A 24,875-nucleotide genomic window follows, 5' to 3' on the forward strand; every position below is an offset into this window, starting at 1 on the left:
TCACTTCCTAGAGTTCTGCTTCTGCTCTTAAACTCAGTGAACTAGCTCTTAGCTGAGCTGTAAGGGGAAATTGCGTACTGTAGCTTCCTCAGAAAGTATACCTATCCTCTCTATTTCTCCAATTATGCAAGACCCATTTTAGGAAGACTTATATGAACAGTTATTTGGAGGTTTTGGAAGTATATATTAGTTAAAGCAGACTTAATTTGTGTTTTGACATGATTCTAAAGACTCCTCAGCAGTCATCACTGAGTACCTTTGAATATTGTCAAGGCCTTTCGCACACACCATGATTATGGCTTTAAAATAGGTATTTTTGGGTACGTGGAGTTAAAATTTCTTAAGAAGCTTAGCAAGCCATTGGTATCTTGTGGAAGTGTTCGTTTTGTTTCACATTGCTGTTTTTTTTTCAGAGTGGGTAAAATAACTCCTGAAACTCTGGTTCCATTACTTTCTTGTATCCAAAATTTTTCTGGTTTGCAGTGAAAGAAAGGACTGTTTCAGAAAGAGAAGAATGTGTTAGTTAACTTTTTAATCTTGTTAAAACTTATATCAGTGTGTTATAGTATATTAGTAGCATTTGTTACATTTCTAAAGAATAGTTCTAATACAAGTGTGTGGATCAGTTGCAGAAAAATACTCTTTTTTTCTATGTAGGTCCTATTTCTATGGACAAAGTTCATTATTGTGAGAGATTCATTGAACTTATGCTAGATCTTGAGGTAAGTTATTGTAAATTATTCAACCTATTTCCAGGTGTTCTAATGTTCCAGATTTTAAATGTGTAAAGTAATTATTTCAGCCTTGTTCCAATTAGCAGGTCTTTATGTTGCAGTTGTGCATATGGTTGCTTAACAGTTGTTTTCCATCTGTAAATTGGAGGTTTTAGCAGTGCATCCACACTGGGAACTGACTAGTAAGGTTTATAAACCTGATGAATTGTTAGGAGAGAGCTAGGATCCTGAATTGCTCAGTGAAGAGGACTTTGTTAATTGGGGTGATGGTAGTAATTCTGGCAGTTGATTGTGTGACACTTTAATCTGCTAGGAATGACCCAGTATTCTTTTCAGTGTGCAAAAGGTCACTTAAAGGTACCTCGTGTTGTAGGGCATAATCCCAGAAAGCATCACTAGTTCTGGAATGCTGTCAATTTCTATTTGACTAGAATTCAGTATTTAGAACTAACAGTTTTGGTGACCTAGGCTTGTTACAGAATAACAGGAGGCCAGGCAAGGTTTTGTAAAATTTTTAAGCAGGTGCTGAGAAAGTGGGACAATTCTAAGCTTTACTTGTACCAGAATTAAAACTAAAATACATTAATTTATAATTTTTCACATGAGTAGCAGTTTCTTTAAAATAACTTGGGATTTAGAAGACATTCTGAAATAAGAGTGTTTTCTGAAACAGTAAGAAGAGGGAATTCTAAAATGGCATGATCTTTGACTCATATGGGCTAACTGTCCTCTGCTAAATTGCTGAAGCTGTCTGTGCTTGTAGTTGCCATAGAATGAATTTTTTAAGTTAGAGCTTGTTGTTTTATGGATATAGTGTGCTCTCCTAAGGCAACATATGTATTTGAAGTTAAACTTTAGTCTGGCTGTTAGACGAAATGCTTACAGGTAGTACGTTTAATGTTGGTTCTTGCTAGGTATTTCAGGAAGATTAGAATTCAAGCAGTTTTATGAAGCCTGTTTAAGTGACTGGAACAAGCAAATGAGAAATTAACTATAAATCCAAGTCTTTTTTTTCCTTGGTAGAATGTACTGTGTTAATGGACTCTTTTACCTATGCTTTTTTTCAGAATATTCCAGTTTCATATTACCATATATATAGACTGCCATGAAAGTTTGGTGATTTGATAATTTGAAAAGAATGAATCCATGAAAAGTTCTTATGGTTTTCTGAGCATTTTTTGTTTGTTTTTTTTTTGTGTGTGTGTTTGTTTTTATATAATTGTTGTGCAGGACAATTAACATTTTCTACTACATATTCTTTGTCTTAGTTCTAAACACCATGTTGACACTTTTTGCCTTTCTAAGTTCAGTCTGTAGATTCCATTGACAGCGGCTCACTTTTTCTTCTCCACTTGTTGAGATGTACTGCTGTCTGCTGTTGAACAGGTGCTATGTAGAGCATGTTCTCTTGTTTGGTATTTTTTGTTGTTTTTATTTTTTTTTTGTTTGGGTTTTTTTTTGTTTGTTTGTTTTGTTTTTACAAAAATCTTTTGTAGGTTTTTAATTAAGATTTGAAAAAATCGTAGCTCTAATTTGAGTATCTTACGAAGAATAGAGATGCCATACAATATTTTGAAACACAGTTTCACAGAATCATAGCATAGTTAGGGTTGGAAAGGGCCTTAAGATTGTATAGTTCCAACCCACCTGCTATGGGCAGGGATACCTCACACTAAACCATGTCACCAAAGACTTCGTCCAGCCTGTCCTTGAACACTGCCAGGGATGGAGCATTCACAACTTTCTTGGGCAACCTGTTCTAGTGCCTCACCACCCTCACAGTAAAGAACTTCTTCCTTATATCTATCCTAAAGTTTGTAGTTTTGAGAAAGACATGTTTAAAATGAATGAGTATAGAAAACAAATGTTTAAAATAATATTTCAGAGTTTGACGTGCCCTTTGTAACGCACAGTCATTAAGTAGACACTCGGTAGCAGAATGATTGCTTTGTTTAATTTACTTTTATTACTGGCAGGATGCAATTGCACTAATGGCAAGTTTGTGCCCTGCTCCCAGTCATCCAACAAGTTGTGCTGACAGTAGCCTACCCGCATAAAATCAATCTTGCTTCTTTAATGTGAGATCCTCTGGTAGGGTATTAGGTATGTAAACAGCTTTGCAGCAGTCCATCTTGGTATGCCTTCCTGAAATAGAAAACCGTGAAGAACCAGGATTTCTTGCATTTTGAAGAGTTGCTTATATTAATGTGAGGTTGTTTACCACAGGCTTTGCTTCCCACACGACGCTGGTTTAATACAGTGTTGGATGACTCCCACCTTGTTGTTCACTGTTACCTGTCCAGTCTTGCTAAAAGAGAGAAGGAGGGTCATCTCTTCTGTCAGGTGAAATGCAAAATTGTTGAAAATAACTTTTTCATTCTGATGCAGCTCTAAATTCTTCAATTGTTTTGTTTTGTATTTTTTAAGGCAGGTTTTTCTGATGTATGCAAACTACGTGTTGATTTAAATCCTTCAGATGGTAGTTCTTTCCTGACTGTACCTGTGTGTGTGACTGCTCTTACATTTCTGGCTCCATTTTTGAACAATTCTTTGAAGTACAACCTAGAAAACAGTGCAGCTTCTGGCATGCTTTACCCCACATGTTGCAGAAGTTGTCGCCAGTGCATCCTTCTGTGCTTCATTCTGACCTCAGACTATTCTACCTAACAGTGCCTTTGTGTTTCACTACTGTCCTTCAGTTTACTCAGTCCATATACAGTATATTGTTTTTTTTGTGGCAGGAGCTGAAGATCTGTCCCATTTCCTGCATTTCAGCTGCTTTTCCTGCTGCTTGCTGTCCCCAGTCACTGGCATTTGTTCAGTTTCTCTGAGGGTCAGTACTGATGGAACACAAAGCCAGTAGCAGATCTGAATAATTTTCCCAAGTTAAGTAATCTCACTGAAAGGTAGGATGAGTTCCAGAGCTGACATCAGAGAGGGTAAGAGGGAGCAAGACCTTTCCCTTCTTTAGTAAGCAGCAAGCCAGAAGTGGGGTTCAGTGTCTGAGTGAACCTCTGGCTAGATCACTGTAGTGTGACTAGTTTCAGGTCCTAGTATGTAAAAGAAACTGCATTGGTTGTGGGCAGTGCTGTAATTCCTATGGCTTCTAAATGAGATAGCAAAATTATTTTATGCATTAGCCAAGTATAAAACTTAGACACAACTTCTTAGTCCATTTCTCCTAGAACTTTGAGGAGCTCTTTTTTGTAAATAGTGCCCAGATTTGTCCTTTTAAATTGTGTTTCTTTGTTTGTGGTAGGGTATCTCTTATTCTTAATGCACTAATTTATATGGATAATGTCTCAGCTTTTAGATATGCTTAAATTCTACACTGGCTTTGAAATCAATGATCAGACTGGAAATGCTTTGACAGAGAATGAGATGACAACAATTCACTATGACAGAATTACTTCACTACAGGTAGGCAGACAGTGAAGCATTTATGGGAGAGGAAGGATCTGGTTTTGTTGTTTTAGTCCAATTTGTGTCTGGAATAGGCATTAATTTAATATCCAAAGCAGACCCCTTCTTTTTCCTGTTGAGTTACAGGAGTAATTTTAACTTGACTTTCTGTACCATATTGAATAAGCTTAACACTTCAATACTATGTGTGTGACTATAGCTAATTACTATGCTCCAGCAGAACCACCACTTTTGATTTGATATTGTCAAGGTGAACTGCTCCCATTCCATTCAGAATGGAAAATTAAGTGCCGTAGGAACTTAACTTACAATTATGCAGTAGGTGGCACCATTTCTTCAAGATCAGTAGGAACTTAACTTATGATTATGCAGTAGATGGCACCATTTCTTCAAGATCAGTACGTACATATGATGATAGCAGTAGCGGCCCCTTGTACAGAACAGACAAAAATTCACATTACTTGTAGTCATGTAAAGATAGCTACACTTTTCAGAATTTCCCCCATCAATTTTAACAAAAAAAATAAAAGAAGCAGTCCATGTTTTTCTTAGTTGCCTGCCCCTTATGTTTTATTTTAGTGGCAGAACAAGTGCTGATAGGAGAGTGTATAAAAAAGGATAGTGTCAGAAGCACGGGGGTAACAGATAAGTGGTGCAAAGAAAAATGGAGATTTTCCCTGGTTTTTGTTTCTGTTCTGATAATGTCCATATCTCGGTATGTGTTAGGAATCATAAGCTATACTTTTTTATTAATACTTAGATTGTTATTAAATTGTTTCATTAATATGCTTACATTCTGTTTTGGGGCATGGGTCTTTTGTAGAGGGCAGCGTTTGCACATTTCCCAGAGTTATATGACTTTGCGCTCTCAAATGTAGCTGCGGTGGATACTCGTGATTCCCTGGTGAAGTTATTTGGACCCCTGAGGTAAGTTACCAATACGAAATTTAACATGAAACTGCAGTTCTTTGTTCTCAGTAGGTTTTAATTTAACAAATTGCTAGCCTTTTGTCTTTCTGACTTCTCAGGTCTTTCTGACTTCCCATGGTGCTTTTATATCTGCTAAAATAGGGAGACGGGGAGAGTTCGTGTCCTCTAGTAGCAAAGTACTAGAATTCCAGTATAAAAAAAAAAGGCTTCTATTTTCCTTTTTTTTATGTGTGAATGTAGAAAGGCCCTAACTTTCTGGAAAACAGCTAGCTGCTTAAAGTAATTGTAGCAGTAATTAACTTGCAGTAGTTAACCTCTAACTTTTTTAATTTGGCTTTTTTTACTCTGTTTTGTACAAAAAATACAACAGAAATTATAAAAGTATGCCACTGTATTAACTGTGCTGTATTGTTATGCTGTGATTAAAAGGGTAGCAGTCTGTATTTTGACAAAGGCAATGTTTGCTCTGTTGTTTGGTTCTGCATTCAAGTACACATCTTGAAACAATAAAAAATATTCATATCTTGCTTTGTTTATTGTGGGTGAGTGGTTCAGCTTACACTTGTGCCTGAACACACTTCCCTCATGGAAGTGCTGTAGATCACTTTGTAACAATTCCAGAAGTATTTTAAATATCTCAAACTTCACTTAAAATACTGATCTGTCTTTGAAATTAATAGTTGGATTTTTGTTTGTTTGTTGTTTTGTTTTTTTTTAAGAAAAAAGAAAGCTATGGTGCGTGCTGTCCTTGGTTTTATTGCAAATGACCAATGACCCAAGCTTCTGTTTTTTCTTCTGCTGTGCAGCTCAAATGTTCTTCACCAGGTGGCATCATATCTCTGCCTGCTGCCATCCCTTCCAGAAGGGGAAGACTCAAGCTATGAAAAGGAGTTTCTGCTGGAGCTGCTGGTAAAAATATAATTAATACTGCTTGCATTTTTTCTTTTGCAAACTCAGGGCAGCTAAATCTAGCAACTACACTGTGGTAAAGTAGCCATTTAGGACCTTTAGCTGAACTGCCTGTGAACCACAGCAGGGTTTTAATAGTAATACTAAAATGGGGTTTAAGATCATAAAAATGAAGCATTAAAATGCTTATTTATAGAGGTAGTTTTCCTGAGAAACTAGGATGTGTATGTTAGGTGTAGTTGTAAAGGTATAGACAAAAACCAGAATCTCAGAAACAGCTCTTCTGGAAAAGTTTATGTAGTAACCTGTTTGTCCCCTTTAGAAATAAGAGGTCTTCTAAAGCAGATCTAGATAGTCAGTACCTATTTGATTCCTTGAACCCATTTGAAGTACCATTTTGGTACATCATGGTTATTTGGATATTCATTGTGTAATGATATTACTGTGGGAGTCTACTCTTGATATCAGTGTTAGAATGGCATAGCTGTTTTAAAAATCTTTTTTATAGGCTTATTTTATGCTTGTTAATTCCTTTAAAATTTGTTTGCACAATTTCCTAAGGTTTAGACATGATGTTTATGGATGCCATATTTGTTCAGATGACATTGTAGTATTGGATAGATTTTTTTTTTTTTTCTGTCTTGAAGAGGGAATTAAGACTACTTGTTGCTGAATGAGCAGTGTGAGCTAATAGCATTAACTGTTGACCACATGCTTAATGGAAAAGCAAATAAATTTTATCTTAAGTTGATTTTCTGCTAAGCCTTGACTGAATGTTTTCAGTTCGGTTGTGTCTTTTTGGGTCTGCTGAGTAGCCAGATGATTGGTTGACTCCTGTACTACGACCAATAGTTGGACTAGGTGTATGTTCATGTTCTAGTTTCACTCTTTGTATTTAGTTATATTTTATTAAAAAAAAAAAACGAAGCAAACAAAAAAGCCCCCTAATAACAGCAACAAAAAAAAAACAACAAAAAAACCCAGAACCAAAGCAAACCTAAATGTATTAAAAGAGAGAAAATGACAAGTGACCACCAGCAGTCTTATGGGTCAATGTGCATATTTCAAAAATAGCTTTATTTTCCCTTTTTGACTTACAGAAGTTTAAAATGCATCCTTTCTTTAGGTTTCCCGTCATGAGCGACGAATATCTCAAATTCAGCAACTCAACCAGATGCCACTCTATCCCACAGAGAAGATTATTTGGGATGAAAATATTGTACCAACTGAATATTATTCTGGAGAAGGTATGATTAGTAGTTCAGTAAATGCTGAAGAGGACAGTAGATGCTGCAGAAAAAAGCAGTTCCAATGTTTAGGTTCATTCTGTCTTTGGAACTTACGTACTGTACTTTGGCATCTTCCAGTATATTGGAGTGAGGTTAGCTTTTATGAGTTGTGAGTCAGGAACTCTAAGGTGAAATTATTAGCAAATTTATAGTGGAGTTTTTGAGAAATCCAAAGGCCTGTATTTACAAAGACATTTATTTGCTTCTAATCTGGATAACAGATACGGTATACTACCAGCTGTGGCACAGGTAGTTACTGTAACATGAGAGAGGTTGTAAACATGCAGCAGAAAAGCTGTTGTCTGTACTTCTCTCTTAAGTATGTTCACTAAAGCCCTTTTTTTGTTGTTGGGGTTTTCTTGTTTTTTTTTTAAGTGGTAGAATTAGCACGGATTATCTTCCTCTTATTTTAAGGTACTTGTGTACGTAGTCACTGAAATGTAGTATATACACTCTAAATTCAGAACCTAGTGTTCTTGCTCGATGTTCTCATGATCAAGCAAACTCCAGGTATTGCAAACAAGGAGTTAGGTAGTTTTAAGCTTTTCAATGAACAACGCTTATTTTTGTCTAGCTACTTTTAAAAAAAATGTATTGATGTGGATCCTGAGAATTTTAATTAGGAATATAAAAACTTTAATTTGGAGCATGGAGATTCCAAATAACAACATATATCTTTAAAGACTAGTACAAAGTATGTTTCTGGTTTGAGCACAGAGTATTCCATACCCTCCTTCATACCGTTTTAATTCAGAGATACTTTTTGTGTAGGTATAAGCCTTAAATTCAGCTGCTTAGCATAAATTAGGGTTGTTTTTGTTTTTGTTTTTTTATAAATTCTCTGTGAGCAAATATTATTGACAAGAAAGATAATTTTTGAAGCATTTTGTCTGCAGACTGTTACAAGTATTTTTCAGTTTTGCTTCTCTTAGTTTCAGTTTACTGTTTCTCTTTTTAATCTCCACATATTCTCCAGCCCTTATTTCCAACGAGACAGTTTTATTTTGATGGTCTTGGTTTTTTTGTCTTGCTAAAAGTAGCAAAATTATTTTAGCCCAAGAAAGATAGAAGTACTGCTTCTGTTTTCTCCTAAGAAATAAGGGACGAAAAGTCTGTCTGACAAATGCTGTGCAACCTTAAAGAGGTGTTGCTGCAGGCCCTACCCTTTGTGCGTATAACTAGCTTTACTGGACTGGGTTTGTTACTTCTTGTTGGGAAATGAGTTTAAATATTTTATCACTATAAGACTTTTTAGAATAAAAATTGCCGTGTTCTACCATCTTTTTTCACTCCCATTGTATCTTAGTGCATGTGAAAGCTAATATGAAGTACATATACCAGTGAAATGTTTCAAGGATAACATTGCGAGTTACCAAAGCTTGATGTTTTCACAGGTCTTGAGCATAGATGTGAAGCTGGAACATTAGTCCAGTATTGTTAAATGAGTAACATGTAATAGTTTTAGGTGCGAAATTTCCATAATAAAAACTATCATAAAGATGTGCAAGCTTTAGAACCTGTCTAGGAATTTTAATACTCCTTGTTTAGTTAGATCTAATCTTCCCATGTTTTTCATTCTCATTAAAAAAGAAAAAAATAAAAAAATCTATGATTAATAACAGAAACTTCTGAGGAAAGTTGTGTGTTAAAAACTGATTTCTTGGTTTAAAACTTTTTTCAACATTACTGGCTTTTTGTGGCTTCTAATAAGCATAAATGATTGGAGTTGGGGAATTGTTGGATAATTCATAGGTTTTATTAGTTAATGAACCTTTTTCATTATTATTTAATGCTGGCTTAATTGTTCCATTCCCCAAAAAACTGTTAATTTGCCCTTTGTTTGATTTTTATAAATTCAGTTCTGTTGTCTGAATACAGGGAAGGATTCAGTCTTTATGTCATTATGTATGGCATTACTGCCAGAAGGATGAAAATTAATTTTGAGCAGGTTCATTTCAAGAAAACATGAAGAATGTGTGCTTTTTAAGAGGCCTGTATTTATAAAAGGGGGTAGTTCATAGAATCTCCCAGGATAACAGTCATGGTAGTTATAAAGTAACATGTGTATGAATTCTTAGAACCAATATATTAATTTATGTAGTTTATCCATCAAATACCTCTTCCCTTCTACCCTTACCCCCTTAGGCTGTCTTGCACTACCTAAACTGAATCTGCAGTTTCTCACTCTCCATGACTATCTGCTGAGGAACTTCAATCTTTTCCGCTTAGAGTCTACCTACGAGATCAGACAGGACATCGAAGATAGTGTCAGTAGGATGAAACCATGGTAATTATTAACTAATGCAAACCAGTAATTCAGCTTCAATTATAATCAAAGTGCATTTGAAAATGAGTAATTTATATTGTGTGTATACTAAATACATAGTAACAAATGTATTTAAAATTATTACACAGGTACTGCTTCATCCATAAGGTTTTGCAACCCTGTGGGATGATTTTATAGGGGTGTGTTTATATGTATCCCTGTAGATGTGTTAAGACAATACGTTGGATGCTAGCAATCAGTCTTTGTTGTGTTAAGGCGGATGAGTTTTCCAAAAGGACTAAGCCTGGGCTGACATTACAAAATCTGGAACCTTACCACCAACATTTCTGGTTTATGGGAGGTGTTACTGAGTAGTCTTGAATTTGCCATCTGCCACGTTTTGATCCTCTTTAGTTTTCAAGGGATCATTTGGTGCCATAGCTCTTAAAGTCCGTACAATTTTTTTTTTTTTATAATGCCAGTATAAGTTGCTTTTGTTTCTTGAAAAATAAGTCAGTTCATGTTATGCTTCAGTTCTAAAATACAGGAGTAGGTGAATCTGCATCAGTAGCATGTAAAATTAAGGCTTCTACTTTTTGTCTTAGAGCTGACTGTGAGGTAAACTGTTTCACACTTTATCTGACAAAAGAATCTTTTGTCAGATAATCACTTAAAACTTCTGTGTTTGGGTTTTTTGTTGTTTGTTACAGGTTATCTGAATATGGAGGTGTGGTCTTTGGTGGATGGGCTAGGATGGCACAGCCCATTGTCTCTTTCACAGTGGTGGAGGTAGCAAAGCCCAATATTGGTGAAAACTGGCCCATGCGAGTACGAGCAGATGTTACTATTAATTTGAATGTCCGAGATAATATCAAAGATGAATGGGAAGGTACTTAAGTTCTTTGAAATAAAGTGATAAAATAGGTGCCCATCAAAATACATTTTGATGTAATCTTATTTGTAAGACCGGTTATTTTAATCAGAGATGCAGATTTGCTGATCTTTACACAGTATTTAAAAGTTAGTTACTCAAATTCCAAGTCTAAGAAGTTTATATTTTCCTTAAATGAGGATTATATCGACAGTGTTAAAGTATTTGCGTGTTCATTGGGACCAGAATGTTTCCTATTTCAGCCTGATGTCATACAGTTTCTTAATGGAAAATTCTGCCCTTTACAGGGAATGTGGAAAAGTAAGTTAGCATTTTAAATTAATATGCATGCTAATAATGTCATATTGGAAGGATAGTGGGGAATGTGATACCTGTCTCATATTCAAGCAGAAAGGACAAATTGTGATTAAATTCAAGCCAGTGCATTTTAGTAGCTTTCAGTATATTTGAATGTTGTTAGGAAGTGATGATTGTACTGTTAGTACCAAATACCGTTGTTTAGAAGTGTACACAGGTGACGGTTCTTCCGCTTGAAGAACTGAACTTTAGTTGACTGTGTTGGCAAGTGGCATAGAAACATGTACTTTACTTGGATTATCAGTAAATGTCACTCCCTTTTGTTAGAGAAATCTGTTAAATGTGCTGTAGCTGCATAGTGTGATTACAGGTCACATACACAAATGCTAAATTTGGAGCATATCATAAATAAGCAGATACAAGTTTGGGAATGTAGATTTCTATTAAAGTAGAAAACCTAGGAGGATGGCAGCAGACTTCACCATGCTGAAGGTATCTATATAGTGGCGCACCTGGCTGTTTAAATACTAGAACAGCCTCTGTGATCTCAAAAGCAGTAATGCTTTAACTTCATCAAACCTAAGTGAGGAATTCATGAATCATTTCCTGACATAACAGGGTCTTGATGAAACTGCTTTAGGTTGAATAATATCCTGTGTGTTGTGAGAAATTATTTCTCTTGTATAAAAAATACAGCATGTTTTTACTAAATTTTGAAGGTGTCTTGGATCTGTGAGCAACTGTAGATATACTGGAGAAAAAGATTAGTGTTTATGCTGGTGAATTGGAGAAACTACATATTAAAAGTAGGGTGTAGTTCACCACGGTGAATATTAAGATACTAAACTTAAGCAAGAACAAGTCACTGCACAAATGCATGTTGTAGTAATGGCTTGTTAGGCAGTAGCTCTGCAGAATGGAAAGAGTCCGAGGTCTTAATTGCTCAAAAGCAAATGTGGCTCCACAAGAACATGTTATTACTGAGGAGAAAAATAAAAACGCTAAACCAAGTCATATTGGGATTCATAAACTGGAGTGTAGCCTGGAAGACAAGTAATTGGTTAAGTGATCTTTTACCTTTCTAAGTAGATAACTAAACTTTAAGATTTTCTGCCCTAGTTCTAGGTACTGCACTTAAATCGTAAAGAAAAAAAAAAAAATTAGTACAGAAAAATGGAATAAGAGATTAATGGCACACTTGAGGTAAGACTGAAAATACCTAGGTTGTGTGTAACCTAACTGAGGTTATTTCAAGACAAGTCTGTTGTCATGAAGAAAGTAGTCAATTTCTCCTTCTCATATCTGAGATCAGTGTGGAAAAGATGACGGTATCCTGTGGTTTTGTATCCTCTAAGTTAAAGGCATATGTTGAAACAAAACACTTTCTTTTTTAAACAGGTGCGGTTTTACTTGAATTTTTGTGGATTCTGTTGTGTGTTTGTATATATATATATGTGTGTGTGTGTGTGTATGTATAAAGGAATAGAGAAAGGAAGTGGTATTTGATCAAACCACTGAATGCTCCTCTTTGGAATCAGGTCTGCGTAAGCATGATGTCTGCTTTTTGATCACGGTACGTCCTACACAACCTTACGGCACCAAGTTTGATCGACGACAGCCTTTTGTTGAGCAAATTGGCCTGGTGTATGTCAGAGGCTGTGAAATCCAGGGCATGTTGGATGAGAAAGGACGTGTTATTGAAGAAGGTAAGATATACCAAAACCTGTTTGAAATATTTTTTTTCCTTTTATTTTTTTTCTTTGTTGTAACAGCCTGGTTGTTGACTTGCTTGTCTTTTAACCAGTGCTCATTGAATTCATTACCTACTTGAAAAAAACAAAGCAATTCCATAAGCAGCCATAGAAAGGTTAACTAGTTTCCTCTGGTAAAATCTGTTGTAATTAGATTAATTAAATTCAGTGCATTTCCGGTTTAGGAATAAAATAGCTTATAATTAGAAAATCTGTTAGAAATGGGATGAAAAGGTGAAATAAGAATGTTTGTAATGCCATGCAGAAATGAGTTTCATCATATGAATTTTCTAAACTTCATTTTAGGATTCACTTATTTGAATGATAATCTGCTTTTAGCGCTAACTCAAATTCTGTTCTTACTGTTTCATTATGGGCAGGACCTGAGCCCAAACCAAGACTTAAAGGGGATTGCAGAACATACAGAGTATTTCTGGATCCAAACCAGTATCAACAAGACATGACCAATACAATCCAGAATGGAGCAGAAGATGTTTATGAGACATTTAATATAATAATGAGAAGAAAGCCCAAAGAAAACAATTTCAAGGTAAGGTGCTTGCTCATTAACTCTTAGGAGAAGAGTTGGTCTGAATATGCCAGCAATAGAGACATGTTCATTTCAGATGCATGTAGGTAGGCTTTTTAGTGACATCTGATCACTGCAGGAATTTGGAGCATGTCAGGTGCTGATGACTTCCCCTTTCACAGAAGCATTGAAAATAACTGAAAAGCAGACCACTCCGAATTCACTTGAGTGGTTTATCATTTCAGTCTTTTAACAGGTAGCCTACAGATTAATTTTATTTGGCTTTTTGGGTTAAGGGAGTATGTGGAATGTTTTTGTTACCTGATGTGATAGTGGACTGCAGGAAAAGGAGGAGTAACTAGTCAAAAGGTTCAAATTGGAGAAAACTGTTACCTTTTGGGAGCATCACTGGATTCTTACTGGCTTTGGACGGTGTCAGGTGAGGTTTTTAGCACTGATATATTTGATAGAGATTGTATGTGAACTGGAGCTTTGTAGAGTGCCTCTTTTTCCTGAAAATGTTTCGTGTATGCATGCTCAGTTTCTTTGCTGTTTAGACCTTTGAATCTTTAATGTTCCTTGAGTTTTCCATTATGAAAATGCAACATGAATGACAAACTGCCTTTCTTTTGGTACCTTAAAATCATGCATTGTGTAGTTGAGGTGCTTTTCATTGTAAAGGATTCTGCAGCATGTCCTTTGCAGGTGGATGCAGAGGGAGGCATGAAACCTGAGACTTTTCTGTATCTGGAAAGATGCCTCTGGTGTAAAACAGTAGCTTTTGGTCTGCACAGAGCATTCTGGTACCATCCTGCTGTGGACTGGTATACTGGAAGTACTTCAGAGAGAGTTCTTTATAACTTTGCATTGCCCACACTACCCCCCCCCCCCCCCCCCCAAAAAAAAAAAATCAAACAAACAAACCTAAAAACTTAAATGTTGTATGTCTGGCAGGTTCATTTTACATTACAAGCACAAGCTCCCTTTGCCAAAGCCAGCAAAGCCAGTTGGTGTGCTAGCAGTATAGACCTGATTTTATTCACATATGTAGGCACTTTTGTGTAGTCAGAAGGAAAGTCAATACTTAAGTTTGGTCAGAATTGCTGTTAGATGAGAGTGTACTGTGTCCTTACAGCAATTTCACAGGCAAATCACAATGCAAGCCATTCTATGCTGGTTTTTACTTAAGTCTCATATATTAATTTTTCAAGACAAACGAAGATATTTCCAGATTTATCACATTATTATCAATTTAGGTGCGATAATTCAGTCTTATTTGCAAATATTTCTAACTTTAGCTGGATAAAAATACCCTTTATAGAGGCTGACTGTTTAAGCAGAAATAATGATCACTTTGATTCCTGAATAATACAACAGAAGTAGTAAAAGGGCAGAGAATCCTGCTCTTTGGAGCTAGATATGTAAATTTATGCTATCTGAATAAAATTCCATACTTTGTCTTGGCTGATTGTTCTTTTACAAGATCAGCATTTGGAAAATCTGTATTATATCCTGTTGTGGACTGCTGATGCACTGTGTTTGCCATCTGTGTCCATGTTTGATGGCGCGGTAAGTTGGAGGATATGGAAATCAGCAAAGGTCTCCTATCCTGTTGAGGAGCAGGTGTGTGATGTCCTAATACCAACTTTCAAGTAAGATTTCTTGTTGAAGACTTCCCACTGAAGTAGTCCTTTAACAGAAAAACTAAAGTTCAGCTACCTCTTAGTTGAAATACACATCCTTTGTGCATGTCCAGGGTCTGGAGCATTGGTGTTTTTATGGGGGTGGGGAAAGAAAGAAAATACTGACATAACTGCGAGTAGAAGAATTAATTTGGAGAGAAATTTAACCTGGCTTCAGGATAAAATTTACAGGGTTGATAGAGAAGTCTTAAGCTGCATGAGTGTATTTTATGTCATTTTCTTTCCTCTCCCTCCTCTGAGTGTTCTGGAATGAAAATTTTACTGATGTCTGTGGTCCTCTTTACTAACAGAATAGTTGAATATTTTAAGAATTACATGTTTGGCACTGGTGTTTTTTTCCATATATGAAAATATATACACAGAATGTGTATATATTGACTGAATCTGACCAAACAACTATCAGGTAAAGACTGTTATATGCAAGCATTTAGAATAGATTTGGTTAGTCTTCTTGTCATTATGTCTTGTTTTCTTAGTAAGAAGTCAATCTCCCCAGTCATGTTTTTCCATTTTTCTAATTCACAGGCTGTTCTGGAGACTATTAGGAATTTGATGAATACAGATTGTGTGGTTCCTGACTGGCTGCATGACATCATTCTCGGATATGGAGACCCAAGTAGTGCACACTATTCAAAAATGCCAAATCAGATCGCAACTCTGGATTTTAATGACACTTTTCTGTCCATTGATCACTTAAAAGCTAGCTTTCCTGGATATAATATTAAAGTGACTGTTGATAATCCAGTTCTGCAAATACCCCCCTTCAGGTGATCTCAAAATTTCAGTTTTTTCTGATCTGGTATTCTTGCAGAAGTGATGTTAGGTGGAATTGAGATCACTGGTTGAAGAGAGACATTTTGTTTTAAGAAAAGATGTTAATATTTAAGGTAGATGTATAACAGGGTTAACTGTACCTACAGTGAGGCTCAGGACCAGCTTCTGCTCTGTTCTGTTCTCTGGAACATTGATTGAATAGATGGGAAAAGCAACAGTATGAGATAAAATGAAGAGACATAGTATTCACTTCTGCATGATGCTATATAACCTCTTCAAGCTCAGCCTAAATATTTTTAATTACATAGCTTCTGTATGTGTTTCATTAAAGCAAGCAAAGAACAGCAATTTCAGTATCAGTTAAAACTTTAGCTTTTTGAAACAATTCAATTAAAATAAAGAATTAAATCTGAAATCCAATGTTGCTTATTCTAGTTAGAAATACTTTCTGAAATAGGATGCCTACCTTTGTGCCCGCTAAATGAGATTTACATATTTTGTTTCATTGTTGCTGTTGTCCAGCATTTTTAGACTTGATTGTTCTGTCCCTCGTGGTGGACCTCCTCATATACTTGAATGAAAGTTGAAATACATTTCCTTTTAAATGAGTCGATTTGACTGGCGAGGGAAAAGACAGCTCTTCCCTCTGCACCTGTTAGTTCTTATGGCTAAACTGAATCTAGAAAAACAGGAAGGTAGTCTTCCATGCTGCTTCTGAAACACTGCATGTAGAATATGTGCAGTGGAGATACTAACAGTATGTAATTGTATAAAAATAATATGAAGGTATTACGACAGGATAGCACACACCATTTACCATGATGAACTAGTGTTCATTTTCAGTTCATAGGTTAAAATACAGATATTCCTGTTTATGAAGAGCTGTTGGTCTTCCTACTGCTGCATATGTCCTGTAAAGAGATAAAGAGGTTACTGCTAAGGATGTCTGCATTGTTGTCTGAAGATAATTGGATAGCCATTGGAATTCACTGTGACTTGTTTCAAAGTTGGAGAAGCTTGGTAACATATGATGCAGAAGGCTATAAAAAATATTGAAAAGGAAGGGTAAACGGCTTCATGTGTTTGAACAGTTGAGAACATGGACATATCTTGTGTTTAAAAAAAGAAAAAAAGCATCAGTTCTAGAACAAAATCAAGTTACTACTGTTGAACAGTGCCAGTGGCTTTCTATTGCAACTTTACTCCTGTCCCTTCCATTTTCATTTACGAACTTTTTGTCTTCAGTGTTTTTTCCAGCTGGCTCTCAGCACTGCTCCTGGCTTTTCAAGCTATGTAAAGAAGACTTTTGGCATGCTTCTTGTCAAATATGTTTTCTTAAAATCTGCTTCATCAATTTGTCATTTCTTGCCTTATCCACATTTACAACTCTTTTTCCCCTAAAGTGTGAAAGTATGCAGTCTTTCTGTATAAACTTCTAAGACTGTATAGTATCATAGTGAATGTGTTGAAGCATAGCCTTAAATTATATGTTACAGGATAACTTTCCCTATAATGGGAGGTAAAGGAAAGAAAAGAAAAGAAGAGGATGCGAATGAAGAAAAACCCGAAGAAGCTAAAACACTGATTGTAGAGCCTCATGTCATTCCAAACAGGGGACCATATCCATATAATCAGCCAAAACGGTAATCATTAAATGAGAATTTATTTACAAATGGTAAAACATGCATAGTAGTTAATTTTCAGGAATACATGAAAAGTATTGTTGATCATAAATGAAATGTTACTTGTTTTCATTACCAAAGGAAGATTTGAATATGAGACTCTTTTGTTTCACATTTAAATCAAACTCTTCTATTATAATTTCTCTGTTAAAAAATTCCCTTGAAGAACAAGGAGACGTACTGTCTTTTGGTGTTGTGTCAGGACTTCGAATACTAGGAGACTCATACCTAAAGAATTCTACAGCATTCTTGGCAAATGACAAAAACGAAAGACAGACAGCCTTTTAGGTGGGATGATTTTGTTGTCATGTGGACAATATGATTTACTGTCTTGCTTCAAAATTGCAGGTTTATCACATCTATAAAGAAGATAGTTGTAATGTTGGTTTAGCTTATATAAGTTTGCAAGCATACAGTTCTGGAGAAACATCTAGCCAATTAATTTAAAGCAAACTTGGTAAAAACAATTGCTCTTATCAAAACAGTTGGCAAAATCTGTTAATTCTCTGATCTCGTTTTGCTTTGTTACAGCAATACTATTCAATTTACCCAAACTCAGATTGAAGCTATACGTGCGGGAATGCAACCTGGGCTTACTATGGTAAGAATATTTTTAAGGATTTTATGCTCTTACTTATGTGATTCTGGCTTTAGGCACATGCAGTGAAATACCAGTAATGCCTATTTGTGCAGCCTTGCTGGGGTCACTTCTAGTAATAGTTTCAAAATACAAAAAAAATTACATACAAATGTTGTTTACATATTACAAATGTTGAACATTTATACAAATGTTCAACATCCTCCCATCTTCACAGAATCATACAGAAACATATTTAATGTGTAACTGTATCCTGTGTTTCAGTAGCTGAAGGCTTTCTGCAACAACTGAGTTTACTTTTTCAGTGGTTGGATTGCTAGTTTTAGACTGCAGAGTTTGCATGTCTGTCATTTTTGGCTTGTTTAGATTACTTGCATCATTTTTAGTTTCATCTGTCTCCATTAAAGGAAATGAAATTCATTGAATTGTCTTCAGGGACCTGTTTTCTGCTCTCTTGTGTAATGTGCCATCCTTTTATATCCTACTGAATTCTAGAACTAAGAAGTTACAAACCAAACCAAACCAAAGTGGTGAATTTGTTGTGAAAATAATTTATCAGTGAATTTCTGCAAAGGTCTTTAAAATTTACTGCTCTCAGTTAGACTTTGACTACAAGTACCTGTCTCACAATGAAGTGCAGTCTATCCTTGTAGTGACGCAGTGGAATATTTGAATGACTTTTCTCGGATGCTTTTAATTTCTTCTTGACCTATATCGGCAATAATGCTAATTTTTATATTTTGTATTGGTATTCATTAGTATCATGCTCTTCCTTGTCACTTCCTCCTTATGTTTTATGACTCCTTATACTCTTTTAAGCTAGCACACAAAAGATGCAAGTCAAAGGAAAAAATAAACTTCAGTAGAATGGTATTGATTCTTGGCAGTGTTTTTGAGTATATGTTTTCTAGTATAGCACAGCAGAACTTTCTGGTTGTTACTAGAATTTCATCTTTAAGGACTATTCAGAAATGAGACATTTTGTGGGTTTTTTGTTGTGTTTTTTTTTTTTTTAATGCTGTGAAAATGCCACAGTGATAAATGCTTTAAATTTGGTTATTAAACAGTGTTGGAAGTGGTATTTTAGAATGATTTCAACTGCTGGATTTTACATAATTGGAGCATTTGTCCAAGAATACCCATGCCAATATATAGGAGTATTGTTTTATATCAGTAGTATTGTTAATAGGAGAGAAAACGGGGAAATTTTAAATTACTATTTTGTAGTATATAATTAACATGCAAAGTACTAGAGAGGAGGTCTCCAAGTCCCCTCGTTTTTATTTTTGTCTTATTTAAGTTTTAAATATCATTGCATGCTGTTATTATTATCATGTAATATTTTTTGATCCAATAATGGCCTTCAAATGCAAGTGTATAATGGATTATAAACTACCACCTACCTCACTTTTGGAGGGCTTTGAAGAAGAAAAGTAACTTCCTGTGCATGGTACTCCATAAATACTTGAGAGTTATATAGTTTGGACTTTTTACTAAAACTGCATTTGTTGATGTTTAAAGAAGTTAGAGGTCACAAGGGAAAACAAATGACAAAATTGGCTTTTTGGTTATGAGGATATCTGAAATTTTTTAATTCCTTTTGGTTTTGGTGGTGTTTTGTTGTTTTTTTTTTTACCTCACCACTATTTTGCAGGCAGAAGAAAGAAGGCAGACTGAGAAAACAGTTACGTGATACAGGCCTATGTTTTATTTTCTTTCATTATGTCATGTATTTCTGTGTAATATTTTTGACAACTACAGTGCTGCTTGCGTTTGAATCCTGTGATCAGTGAGATTCCTTAAAGCAAGTGTGATTTCGTAGCAATTTCTAATTTTTCGTAAAGACATGAAACCTGCCGTTTTGTGTTTCTTGATGTTGAACAAATTACACTGAGATGCTCTGTAATGCTTTGATACCTTTAAAACGTCTCAGGTGTCAATTTTTTAACATTGGTATAATTGAGCCTATAAAAATATTAACTGTCAGAATCACTTCTAGGTCATCAGTTGTACATTTTTGAGGTATATAAAAAGAATGGACTTTCTTTTTTCCCCATGTTCTTTTTATCTGCCTCACCTTATTCCCAGGCTCCCTGCCCCCCAAGTTTCCCCTGTGTGTATTCTGACCTGAGGCTAAACAGCCTTTTTTTCTCTGAGGTCTGTTTTCATGGGTTGCAAAACAGAATAATACTTCAGATGCTGGGTTACTATATTCCTCTTAGGCAGGAATCTGCTTAACTAATCCGAATGAAGTCTTTTATGATACATTGTATTTGTTCTTGAAGTTCACAAAAGGCAGAAATTAATTGCTAGATTACTGTATTCCTCTTAGGCAGGAATCAGCATTAGCTTAAGTCTTTCATGTTGTTTATACATGTTCTTGAAGATCATAGGAGCCAGCAAGCAATTTTACACAAAACAGAAGATATTTTTGTTTGTTGTTGTTAATGTATGATGTCAGTGTCCTGTGAGGTTGTTCTGTTTTCTTCCCAGCTGGGTATATTTCTGTATTCTGCGATACCCTGATAAATTGTGTGTTGATTTTTTTTGTTTGTTTGTTTGTTTGTTTTTAATTTATTGTTTTCCTTTGGTTTCAGGTAGTGGGTCCACCTGGTACTGGAAAAACTGATGTAGCAGTTCAGATAATATCCAATCTTTATCATAATTTCCCAGAACAAAGGACTCTGATAGTTACCCACTCTAATCAGGTGAAGTGTCAGTCATGTATGAAGTTTTCCTGTAATTAAAATCAAAACCAGTAGGTATTGAGATCAGTACGTTTGGGATTGCAGTTGCTTTTTAACAGTGAAAACTTCCGTTTGCTTGTATGTGGTCTTGCCAATTTCACAATGTGAAATTCATTTTTTTGAATTTCAGGTTTGTAGTCCTGACTTGAAGTACAAGTGGAGGTTGCTCTTATTTATTGTTTGCTTCATAGCTTGATGATCCAGTGCTTACAGGCTTACTCCTTTGGAATACACTGAATTGGACAGTTGATATTAACCTGTTTAAGGCAGAGGAGAGTTTAAGAACAGTTTATTGAAGAGTTTAACGCAGGAGATGTAGTGCATCTTAAAGTTGGGTTCAGCAAAATTTACTTATCCATGTGGAATAGTCACAGCACCTGCCAGTCAGTACCAGATCACACTTTTCTCATGTACTGTAAAAGTTGAGTCGTTTAGTTGTGTCACAAAATCCATGCTTGCAAAGTGTGCCTCTTGAGACAATTTATAAAGCTGATAGCTTTAGCAAGTAAATTAATTACAGGATAGAATGAATTTTAAAATTGTTTTAGAAATGTAAAATCAAATTTAATTATTATAAAGTATGAATACACAAGAGTTTTGGTAGGCTAATTTCCCTATTACCAAGATTAAGAGCTCTAATTCCAGTATTAACTTCGTGTTTTCTTTCACTCCCATTTATTCCAAAATAGGCATTATTTCCTAGCTGGCTTACAAGTAATTATTTAGTTTTCCCCTGCAAGAGCCTCTGAACTTATAAAAACTACCTTTTCTCCTGTTCTTGTCAATCTTTAGGCCTTGAACCAGCTGTTTGAAAAAATCATGGCTCTAGACATTGACGAGCGCCACCTTCTGCGTCTGGGTCATGGAGAAGAGGAATTAGAGACAGAGAAAGATTTCAGCAGGTGAGAAAAGAGGTGCTAATGATAAACTCATTTACGTAAGCATTGTAGCAAGAAGTATGCATTGAATCCATTCTGCCCCCCTTGTAAACGAGCAGGGAGCTGTGCTTGACAAGTTTTGCCTTTCTCGTAATATTGTTGAATCCCAGTAATGCAGAGTGCACCTGCTTTCAATACAGGGTTAAGTAATTTTGGTTATTATTTAGTGGAGAAACTGTGTTGCCTTTGAGAATCTAAAGGCAGAATCAGACATGTTCACAAACTCAACTGCTTAAGTAAAAGTAGCGCAATATATCTTGGGCCCATACACACTTTATAGAATTAATCTGTTTTGTGAGAGAAAGGTAGGTTTCTGCATTTGCGAATTTTTTGTACCAATATATCACTTCTACTGGCATGGTGAATATGCCATTAATAACTATAAACATGAAAGTAAACTTTCTGGTTTTAATTCTTTAGTGTATTGATTTAATGCAGAGTCACTTATTTCATTGGTAAATAACATGCTTTGGAGAATAAAAATATAAGAAAAGCTATTTATTCTATCAGTCCGAAGGCTGAAGAACCTGTGCTTGTAAATATTAGTATGTTTGTTATGTGTTAGTCCAATTGACGTCAGTAGGATTACGTACATTCATCAATGTAAGCAGGGGTATAATGGTCATGCACTGGAAATAACTGTCCAGTACTGGATTATTATAGCAGTACTTTGACTTCAAAAGCTGTAGTAAAAATTATATATAGTGACTAGAAACTACCTCCGTATGCATAGTTGTGTTTCATTTAGCAAAATGAATAAATAAATGAATAAATAAATACCTTGTGGGTTTTTTTTAATAAATTTGAATGCTTTAGCATGCTCAAATTATTACAGAAATCTGATAGCCAAAATCTTAGTGAAATGATGGCATGCCAGATATTTATTTAGTAATATCCAGAATTTAGTATTCACGGAACAGAAATGCTTATCATTAAAAAGTTTTCTTTGAGGCACTCTATATTGTCTGTTTTCGTTCTTTTCAAGGTAACTCCAGACTTATGGGACATTACTGCAAGTTCTAAGGGTTCTGGCAGTTTGGGAGGGAGGATGAGGGTTGAGCAAGATATATGAAGGTGGGCTGCATTACTGTGAGAAGAGAAGTTTATTTCTCATATGCCTGTTGTTTGTTTTGTTTGTTTGCTTCTGATTTCATATTTTTTCCTGAGTCAGGCTGCTTTGGAGGTCACAATACTGCCTAAAGAATTTCTTCTGCTTGCAAGCATAGTGTTCCTTTTTGCTCCTTCTGCAGGCACAGCAAAGCAGAACAGGGGTATAAGAATGTAAGGTGGATGGGAGCTGATTAAACTGGTATTGCCACTTAAACACAAAGGGAGTCACAGCCAAAGAAACTTTTGTAGCAATGAATGAGGGTGCCATAAAAGGAACATGTTGTGGGAAACGAGAGGACACTGGAAGTGTGAGGGGGGGAAAAAAACCCAACCAACCGGTTGCAGTCACTTGTAATTATAATGGATTGGATTTGTTGAAGATGAAAAAAAACTATTTAGTACTCCAAGGATCGTAAACTGTCATAGGTCCAAAGAAACTTGTTTTATTCCAGTTGTCAACAATATCATAGTCAGTTGTTTCTTAGTAAATTCAAATCTCCAGCTTTTAACTACTCTCACCCTTCTAAATAAGACAATAGAACCCATTGTGATTAGCAGGGATTGTGTCTGTTGGGTTTTGTTTTTGTGCTGAAAGCTTATTTTATTGCTAGTAAGCTTAATAAGAACTTAAAAGTTAACCCTTATTCATGAAAGTGTCGTACTGACATGTTTTTATTTGAGCTTTTAACTGTGTATGCATTTTTAAAAGAAAGTGTCCTGTTCCTCTCATTTCTTTAATTTCATCTGTTGGTATACTTCTTTAATCTATTTTCCTTTTTAGAAAAAGTGATCCATAGATTATTTTTTGTTGGTTTTGTACTGCTTCTGGGAGGGGGGGAGTGCATGGAATAAGGAAATTGATTTATAAAGAAAAAAAATTGGCCTTGAATTTTGTAAGAGGAGGAAGAATGGAAGGAGTAAGTTACAAACTAGTCATAAAAGTTATTCAGCAGGCAGCTAGGAGCACAGGGTGTGTCAGGTACGTACGTATCCTATATGTGGATGGAAACCTGTCTGTTAGGGTGGGCCAAGTGTTATTAGAAGAAATTTTGTATGTTGTCAAAGGAATTCAGCCTTGTCATACTGAAGCTCTGAGTATTGATTCTGTTTAGGAAGGTCCATAGACTTGTATAACTTGGTTGTATTTATGTAACGTAGTGGACTGGTAGCTCCTAAACAGTACGCTGTGATACTTTTTCTACTTTACAGATACATCACAGGAATGTTTTATTAACACTTAAGAAGCTTTTGTTGAAGTGATAGGATAAAAAGAACTGTACAGTAATGGCTCTTGTATGGCTTTGTAAATTGTTAGGCCTCAACTGATAGAAATAGTTAGCATGTAGTATATTCTTGGGTTTTGGGACTAGCTAGTAGTTGTGGGTTGTCTTTTTTGAGGGTGTATCGTGTTTGGTGTGTGAGCTCTCATGATACTTGAAATAAACTGGTTTGAATTAGCTACATTTAAATACAAATTATGTTGTTTAATCCATTTTGTAGGTATGGAAGAGTTAATTATGTGCTGGCTCGAAGACTTGAACTTTTACGGGAAGTTGGACGATTGCAAGAGAGTCTTGGAGTCCCAGGAGATGTTTCTTACACTTGTGAAACAGCTGGCCACTTTTTCTTGTACCAAGTAAGGGCTGAAATCCTTCTACAAAGACTGTATGACCTCAGTGTGTTATGAAACAATTTGTGAAAATTTGAGTGAATTTTCAAAATTGAGTCTAAAAAAAAAACTAAAGCAAACCGCATTTTCTTCAGTGATTTAAAATACAATAGCAGCTAAAGCTATAATTGCAGCATTAGTTACTTGTATTGCTATTGTTTTAACGCCTACATGATGACTCGCCAATTAAAGACTAGCAGTGCTGTTCTTCATGGCTGCTGGCAGAGATGCTAACCTGAAGTTTCTCCTTCAGATGGAAAAATATGTGGTCTGCTTTACATTTTGAACAAGCATTAGAGCAGTTACTTGATGGTCCTGCTTTAGAATGCTTTATGGCATATGAAATTAGATGCACAGTATAAAAAACACATTTTCTGTTGTCCTGGGTTCAGCAGTAGCAGTCATGTTTTTTCCTTTGTGGTAGCTGTGCAAATTGTATATTTGTGTATATTGTATATCCGTGATTTCCCTTGCATGTATTTTTCATTGATATGATCTATATTAGCAGTTGGTGTGGCTTAAACTGATTTATAGACTGGTACTTAGGATCAAATGCATACACGGTGTATGTTTTTACTGAAGTTACTCGGGCTAGCTGTATCGTGGGCCTAAGCCTTAAATGGACATTAGGTGT

The 24,875-nt window shown here is 35.6% G+C and overlaps 1 protein-coding gene across 1 annotated transcript in view; it reads left to right on the forward strand.

The window, feature by feature from the left end:
- The window catches only part of AQR (aquarius intron-binding spliceosomal factor), a 49,904-nt gene that overhangs the window by 8,343 nt on the left and 16,686 nt on the right, over positions 1 to 24,875 (forward strand). The window contains exons 10-25 of the mRNA XM_062619356.1: positions 658 to 722; positions 2,961 to 3,077; positions 4,041 to 4,154; positions 4,981 to 5,084; positions 5,894 to 5,996; positions 7,123 to 7,243; positions 9,431 to 9,572; positions 10,262 to 10,440; positions 12,279 to 12,446; positions 12,872 to 13,041; positions 15,249 to 15,490; positions 16,994 to 17,140; positions 17,711 to 17,780; positions 20,375 to 20,485; positions 21,317 to 21,426; positions 24,073 to 24,208. Coding sequence (XP_062475340.1) covers positions 658 to 722; positions 2,961 to 3,077; positions 4,041 to 4,154; positions 4,981 to 5,084; positions 5,894 to 5,996; positions 7,123 to 7,243; positions 9,431 to 9,572; positions 10,262 to 10,440; positions 12,279 to 12,446; positions 12,872 to 13,041; positions 15,249 to 15,490; positions 16,994 to 17,140; positions 17,711 to 17,780; positions 20,375 to 20,485; positions 21,317 to 21,426; positions 24,073 to 24,208 — 2,099 coding nt within the window. The remainder of the gene's footprint in view (positions 1 to 657; positions 723 to 2,960; positions 3,078 to 4,040; positions 4,155 to 4,980; positions 5,085 to 5,893; positions 5,997 to 7,122; positions 7,244 to 9,430; positions 9,573 to 10,261; positions 10,441 to 12,278; positions 12,447 to 12,871; positions 13,042 to 15,248; positions 15,491 to 16,993; positions 17,141 to 17,710; positions 17,781 to 20,374; positions 20,486 to 21,316; positions 21,427 to 24,072; positions 24,209 to 24,875) is intronic.

The sequence above is a fragment of the Pezoporus occidentalis genome, unplaced genomic scaffold, assembly GCF_034315485.1.
Source record: "Pezoporus occidentalis ecotype Australia unplaced genomic scaffold, CSIRO_AGI_Poc_V1 ctg21, whole genome shotgun sequence".
NCBI classification, from domain to species: domain Eukaryota; kingdom Metazoa; phylum Chordata; class Aves; order Psittaciformes; family Psittacidae; genus Pezoporus; species Pezoporus occidentalis.